The 8,526-nt window shown below is 29.8% G+C and overlaps 1 protein-coding gene across 1 annotated transcript; it reads right to left on the bottom strand.

The window, feature by feature from the left end:
* Positions 1-790: 790 nt before the first annotated feature.
* On the bottom strand, positions 791-1,099 carry BDBG_06184 (uncharacterized protein; the record flags this gene model as incomplete). The annotated part of the gene is made up of 3 exons (XM_002622958.2): positions 791-810; positions 847-1,032; positions 1,075-1,099. The coding sequence occupies 3 exons, from the start codon at positions 1,097-1,099 to the stop codon at positions 791-793; spliced, it is 231 nt and encodes a 76-aa protein (XP_002623004.2).
* Between the last annotated feature and the right edge of the window lie 7,427 nt (positions 1,100-8,526).

Genomic DNA, 8,526 nt, shown 5'->3' with positions numbered 1-8,526 from the left:
AGATCCAGGAGTTTCAGAGATAGAAGTGAGAATTTGAAGAGTTTATTGATATTTTTCTGATCTGTTGATTGATAGATTGATGATTAGTAGATTGATACTTGATAGAGTGAGAATCTGATTGCTTCGGAATCATTCCTTTCAGAACTGCTTCATTGACATCTATCATATTCATATTCATGAATGAATCTCTAGATATCACACAATTAATACATTTCTTCAAATCTTGATTCTTAAGAGCTTGATCAATCTGTGATCTCTTCTTCTCATTTTCCTTTCATTCAGATGACTTTCTTGATGAATTAAGATAGTAGCACTGAGTGTATCAGTGACAGGCTCTGCAGATGCAGTTTTCAAATGTCACTGATAATGAGGTATTTTGCTGAGATCTTGCATTTAGAGTAGCAAAGTTCATAGATTTATCTTCTTTGAGAATACTCATTTCTCTATACTGTTCCTTGAAGTTCTTAACTAACTCTATCAAAGATATGACATCTTTAGCACATCAGACATTCTTAGTTCATGCTTGTATATAACCTGTATCAATAGCTAGATTCACATTTAAGAAATCCTTCTTCAAGTTGAACTGTTCAGCTATATCTGCCTCTTTTATATCATCTTCAATGAGTGACCAGTTGTTTAACCACTTCTCTACACCTCTGTTTTTCAGTGCTTTGCAGAGATTGTAGTATCAGGTTCTTACATTATCTTGATAGTCTGCAGTCATGAAAGAGAGTCAATCTCTTAACAAATGAATAATCTTCTTCACATCATCATGCTCACTGCATATATGTCATAGCTCTGAGACATCAACTGTTTTTCATATGACATCTCATATCTTTGTCATACCTTCATTCATTTTCTCATATTTCATATATTTGATTTTCCACGCAGTGACCTTGATGTCATATGCTATCTTGGCCTCCGCAGTGGCTTCTTCTAAACACTCAGGTTTTAGAGGTTCTTCTAGTTCAGAGAAGATATCAGGTTTATCAAGATTGATGAAGTCTGATACTTTCTTGTCCTTTGCATATTCTAGTATATACTTGTATTAAAGTTTCCAATCTTCAGAAACACTAAGGTGTACAGTTGTACTAGACATTGTCCTGTCTGTCATATCAGTTATATTGAATGGATTGAGAAATCAGTTCAAGTATTTGAGAATAGATATGATCAGAATTCAGAGTGTATAATAGTTGAGTATTTCAGAATGTATACAAGTGAGAATCTATCATCTCAGTTTGAATCATTGTTGTCAAATTTGAATGAGAATTGAAATTGATGTATCACGCTTCTCTTCAGATGCTGCTTACCAGAATCAGGTATGATATAACAGTCAAGAAGTTCGGACCGTATATAAATGAGAATTAATTTTCTCAGTTAGAATGATTGTTGTCTAATTCAAATGAGGATTGAGATCAGTGTATCGCGCTTCTCTTCAGATGCTGCTTATCAGGCTCATAACTGTTGAAATGAGTGTTATGAATGAATATGTTAAAGATATATAAATCTTATGTGTATCAAGATCTGCTTGTTATATTATCTGTACACTCTCTAAGGTATCTATTTCATACAAACGATAGAGCTATTTATAGTAAAATATATGTGCGAGTCAAGAGAGCTAGCATAAGTGAATATTAGATGAGTATTGTAGTAAGCTGATGATGATGAGAAATATAGTAGTAATACTATGTTAGTGGCGTTTAGTAGTGTATAACCTCTTTTTTCTGACAAATCTTCAGTTATAAGATATTATAACCTTCAGTATATCTTCTTATCAAAACTCTGACTTCTTCCAGAATTTAATGACTTAAAAGGTATTTGCACTTGTTACATGATGAAACTAAACATAGATGTCAGAAAACATCAATGTGAAGATGCTTACATGTATAAAGTTAATAATCTTGACTATCATCTTATACTAGAACTTGTCAGGCTATCTGAACAAGACATCTTATTAAATGCTTGAAACAGAAGTTTAATATTCTCTAATAGTAATCAAGTTCATGAGAATGACATTCACAGAACTATGAATCTGACACAGATCTCTGTCAACACTTACAAAATACTTTGAAAGAACTTCTGATGAAGTCATTAACAGAGTCAATAGTAAGATCATGTGATAATCTACTTTACCAGCCTGATCAATATTAAAAAAGCTTTAGAGAAGTTATTCTGTATTACAATAACAGATTCTTATACAAAACTCTCTTAATAATATCATAAATATCTAGATGTCTTCTGATAAGAGAATAATGTTATGAATCTACTCTTCTTACAAGGTTCAGAAGTGAATCACAGTATCAAGGTGAAAAAGAAGAATGATAAAGACTCTGAATTATCATGAGACCTTCTTTATAACATATCTTAAGACAAACTTCTTCTTCTTCAAAAGACACTTAATAATCTGTTGAATAAAGAATTTGTATATATTAGCAACTTCTCTGCTGCAGCTTCTATTCTCTTTGCAAAGAAATCAGATAAAGGACTTCAATTCTGTGTGAACTATCAAGAACTGAATAGATTGATAAAAAAAGACTGCTATTCTTTATCTCTTATCAATGAAATTCTAGCTCATATCAGACAAGCTCAATGAATTATAAAGCTAGATATAAACACTATGTTTCATAAGATCTGTATCACTGAAGAAGATGTGTGACTTACAGCATTTCAAACATGATAAAATGTCTTTAAATGAGTAGTCATATCTTTTGAATTGACTAATACTCTCAGTACATTTCAGAAGTATATCAACTGAGCACTCTCAGATTTTCTTGATGAGTTTGTATCTACTTATCTTAATAACATTCTCATCTTTACTAATAGATGCAGAGAAGAATATCAACAGCATGTATAAAGAGTGTTATAATAATTACAAGAAGCAGAACTATCAATAGATATTAATAAGTACAATTTTGAAGTTAAGAGTATAAAATATTTAGGTTATATTATAGAAGCTGATAAGAGAATCTGAATGAATTCTGAGAAGGTCTCTGCTATTCTTGAATGAAAAGCTTCATATACTGTGAAGAGTGTATGAAGCTTCATTGAATTTGCTAACTTCTACCAGTTATTTATACAGAACTTCTCAGATATTGCAAGATTACTTACAGAACTTATTAAGAAGAACTCAGTATTTCAATAATCAGCAGATGTCAAAGCTGCATTCATATGAATAAAGAAGATATTCATTAATATCTCTCTGTTAATAATATTTGATTCGGATTATAAAATAGTTATTGAAGCCGACTTTTCTAGCTATATTACAGAGAGAGCTACATTATAATATGATAATAAAGATGTCTTACAATTATATATCTTCATGTCTAAGAAACTAAGTCTCACTGAATGCAATTATAAGATTGATGATAAGAAACTTCTTATAATAATACACTATCTAGAAGAATGAGACTCCGAACTCTGAAGTATCTCTAAATTTAAGATAATTATAGATTATAAGAATCTCACATATTTCACTATCATCTATAAGCTTATTAAATAATAGATGCAATGATCTGAGCTCTTAAGTTATTTTCATTTCATGATACACTACTGCTCTGACAGTCAAAACTTGATAACAGATACTCTCTTATAACAAGAGTAAGATATATCATCTAATATAACAGACACTCACTGAATCAATTAAAAACATCAGGTCTTAAACCTGAAAATACTAGTTACTCATAATGAAACAACTCATGACACTATATATACTTCTTCAATTAGAACACTCTCTCTTCAAACTGTAACTGATACTGATATCTCAACTTCTTCTGAATCTATACTGAATGAACTGTGATATACAACAGCTCAAACTGACAAACTTCTTCAAGCACTTATTAAAGCAGTATATCAAGAAGCATTCTGATTCTTCTCAAAACTACATATAAAGACTAACATCTCAGAATATTCGATCAATGATAATAACACTCTGTGATTTCATGAATAATGCTGAGTCTCTTAGTCCGAACCTCTACACACTCAGATAATACAAGAGATGCATGATTTGTATATAACTGATTATTCAGATCATGAACAACTGTATTAAATAATCTCTGTAGAATTCTACTAATCTGAGACATCAAACAGTATTAGACACTTTGTTTAAAACTGCAATTATTGTTTCTCTATTATCTTATAAAAAGATAATAGAAAATATCTGCTTAAATCACTCAATATCTCTGATAGAATCTGATGAGATGTAGTAATTAACTTCACTGTTAATCTCTCTAAGAGTAAGAGTTGTAGAAATATTCTGATCATTGTTGACTGATTAAGCAAAGATATAATATTAAAATCTTATAATAAGATGAATACTGAACAAGTCACTGAAGTCTTCTTACAGAGTTCATTCTATCAAATACACAGATTGTTAAGATCTATTACATCTAATTTAGACTGTTAATTCATAAGCATTCTCTGAACAAGAATCTATCAGATTCTCAAGATCACATGTTACTTATTAACTGTTTATGACTCTAAGACTGATAATGCATCAGAATAAATAATTCAGACAGTGAAGAATTATCTTCATAGTTCTGTAACTATTTATAAGATGACTGATATAATCTTCTTCTACATACTCAAGTTACTATCAATGACTGAGATGCTGTTTCAATAGATGTAAGTCTGTTCTTTCTTATATATAGTTATCATATGAAAGTGTTAGATCTTCTAGAGATTATACAGTTTATATCAAACTTTCACAGTCTAATTCAGATTACTGATAATATAGTAATAAAGCTTTGAGACATCTGTGACTGAGTAGAGGTCTTCATGACAAGTGCTAAACAAGATCAAGAGAACTGAATCAATATTTACTAAGATCTTATCAAGTAATATAATATAGAAGATCTGATATGATTAAATCTTAAGAATATACAGATCACACACCTGTCTTATACACTGAATTATTATTATATCAAGTATAAAGTGATAGAAGTTCTAGACAGTTATAACTATTATCTTGACACATTATCAGAGATTCAAAATGTCTTTGATATAAGCTTACTTCATTACACTGTCATAAATTCATTCTCTTCTCAACTTACTTTCAACTGACAGCTGTCAGGGATCATAGAAGAAGATAATGAACTTGAATAAGAGATTGAAAATATTCTTGATAAGAGACTCTGCAGTCACAGCTGATAATATCTTGTGAAATAAGTTAGTTATAATTGTCTGATCTGAACTCTGAGCTCTGTATTATCGAAAGTAACAGCTCTTGATCAATGAGAACTACACACAATCTCACTTATGAAAACAAGAGGCTAATATGACAGGCTGTGCCTGATTAATTATATAGACTATTTCATTACACTTTATAGATTTCTACTGAAAGCTCTGATTCTCAGTCACTGATTCTCAGCTGAAAAATTAACAGAATTTCTATTCTTTCACTCTGAAGCTTTACTGTGTTTATGTATAATTTCTATTCTTTTACTCTGAAGCTTCACTGTGTACATGTATAAATATTCACTCTGATTGCTGATTTCTGCACTTTCTCTTTCTTCCTTGTCTAATGTTTTTCACTTTTGTATTATAAGATCTATAAATATCATATCAATCTATACAGTGTAAGCTTCTTACAGAAAGACTGCTACTCTTTACTTCTTATCAATGAAACTCTAGTATGTATTGAGTAAGCTTAATAGTTTATAAAGTTAGATATCATCACTGCTTTTTATAAGATCTGTATCACTCAAGAAGATAAGTGACTTATAGTATTTTAAATATAATATAATCTCTTTGAATAAGTAGTCACATCTTTTGAATTGACTATTATTATTATTATTATTATTCTTTCATTATACTCATATGCAAGCGGAGCTTATGATGAGTTCTTGCATGATGTTAAATACAGATCAAGTGTTGATTATACAGAAGAAAATACAGATGTTAAGATCATGTCAAGATAACAAGAACATAGAAAATACAAAGAAGTGATAATTAAATACATGTGATAATAACTTCTCATCTCAGAAACATAAAGTGATTCATTGAAGTGATTTGTACACCTCTGTATTTATTAGAAACCTGAGGTGCTTGAGTTCTGAATTTAATGTATTCCCTGCGGGTTTCGAACCCACGCGCCTTGGTTTCCCACGTCAAGGCGCTACTGGGTGGCCGCATTAATCATTCAGCCACCGGGGCTTTGAATTGACTAATGCTCTCAGTATATTTCAGAAGTATATTAACTAAGCACTCTGAGATTTTCTTAATAAGTTTATATCTGTCTATTTTAATAATATTCTCATCTTTACTGATGAGTTTAGAAAAGAATATCAAGAATATGTATAAAGAGTATTATAATAACTATAAGAAGCAGAACTACTGATAGATATAGATAAGTATGATTTTAATATTAAGAGTATAAAATATCTGCATTTTATCATAGAAGCTGATAAGAAAATCTGAATAAATTCTGAGAAGATCTCTGCTATTCTTGAATGAGAAGCTTTACACACTATAAAAGATGTACAAAGCTTTATTGAATTTACTAACTTCTATTAATGATTTATATAAAACTTCTCAGATATTGCTAGATCACTTACAGAACTTACAAAGAAGAACTCAGTATTTCAATAGTCAGTGAATACTGAAGCTGCATTTATACAGATAAAAAAGATATTCATTAATACTTCTCTACTAATATTCTTTAACTCTGACTATGAGACAGTTGTTAAAGCGGACTTCTTTAACTATATTATAGAAGAAGCTATATTATAATATGATAATAAAGATATTCTATAATTATATATTTTTATATCTAAGAAATTGAGTTCTGCTGAGTGCAATTATGAGATCTATAATGAGAGACTTCTTACAATATACACTATCTAGAAGAATGAAACTGAATCTTAAAGTATCTTCAAATTTAAGATAATTACAGATTATAAGAATCTCAAGTATTTTATAATTATCTATAAGCTTACTAAACAGCAGATGTAATAATCTGAGCTCTTAAGCAGTTTTTATTTCATAATACACTATCATCTCAGCAGTCAGAACTTGATGATAGATACTCTCTTATAACAAGAGTAAGATATACCTTTCAATATAATAGACACTTACTGAATGAACTGAGAGCACTGACTCTTGAATCTGAAAATACTAGTTAATTACAATGAAACAACTCATGACACTATACATACTTTTTTAATTAGAACTATTATTAATATTCTAACTTCTCTCAAATCTACACTAGATAAATTGTGATATATAATAGCTCAGACTGATGAACTTCTTCAGACTCTCACTGAAGTAGTATAATAAGAAGCTTCTTAATTCTCCTCAGAACTATGTATAAAGACTAATATCTCAGAATATTCAATTAATGATAATAACACTCTGTAATTCTGTGAATAATATTAAGTCTCTCAGTCTGAACTCTTACACACTCAGATAGTACAAGAGATGTATGATTTGTATATAATCAGTCATTCAGATTATAATTAACTATATTGAATAATCTCTCAAGAGTTCTACTAGTCTGAGATATTAAACAGTATCTGACACCTTGTCTGAAACTGCAACTATTGTTTCTCTATCATTCTATGAAAAGATTATAGAAAAGATCTACTAAAATCACATAATATCTCTGATAGAATCTGATGAGATGTAGTAATTGACTTTACTTTTAATTTCTCTAAGAGTGAGAGTTATAGAAATATTCTGATCATTATTAACTGATTGAGTAAAGATGTAATATTGAAATCTTGTAATAAAATAAATACTAAACAGATCACTGAAGCTTTCTTACAAAGCTCATTTTATTAAATATATAACTTACTGAGATCTATAGTATGTCATTAAGACTGTTAATTTATAAGTACTCTCTAAATAAGAATCTGTCAAGTTCTTAAGATTATACACTGTTTATTAACTGCTTATCACTCTGAAACTGATGATATATCAGAACAGATAATTCAGACTATAAAGAATTATCTTTATAAGTTCTGTAATTATTTATAAGAGAATTGATACAATCTTCTTCTATATACAGAGATTATTATTAATGACTGAGATACTGCTTTAACAGTTGTAAGCCTGTTTTTTCTTACACACAGTTATCATATGAAGATATTAAATCTTCTAGAGATCATGCAGTTCATTCTAAATCTCTGCAGTTCAATTCAGATCACTGATAATATAGTAATAAAGCTCTGAGATATCTATGACTGATCAGAGGTCTTTATAATCAGCACTAAATAAGATCAAGAGAATTAAATTAATATCTACTAAGATCTTACTAAGTAATATAAGATAGTCTTGAAGAATAAAATTGTTGTGTTGTAATCTAACTACGCGAGTTACACTAAATAGGTTGAGGTGGCACGTGACTAGAGTAGGTGTAGTAATTATCAACACCCCCCCTTGCTACACTGTGGCCTATAAGCCACCACCCGGGCCTCCCCCCATCCTCAAATCTTTCTAAAATGCATAATAATAATTACATCAATCAGACCCTGATTTCCTTATAGAAAAGGTGTCCATACAGTATAACTGTAAAATCAGAAATACCTGCAA

Source organism: Blastomyces gilchristii (genome assembly GCF_000003855.2).
Source record: "Blastomyces gilchristii SLH14081 genomic scaffold supercont1.15, whole genome shotgun sequence".
Classification (NCBI taxonomy): domain Eukaryota; kingdom Fungi; phylum Ascomycota; class Eurotiomycetes; order Onygenales; family Ajellomycetaceae; genus Blastomyces; species Blastomyces gilchristii.
The sequence above is the reverse complement of the archived record's forward strand: the minus strand, read 5'-3'. Positions and strand labels throughout refer to the sequence as shown.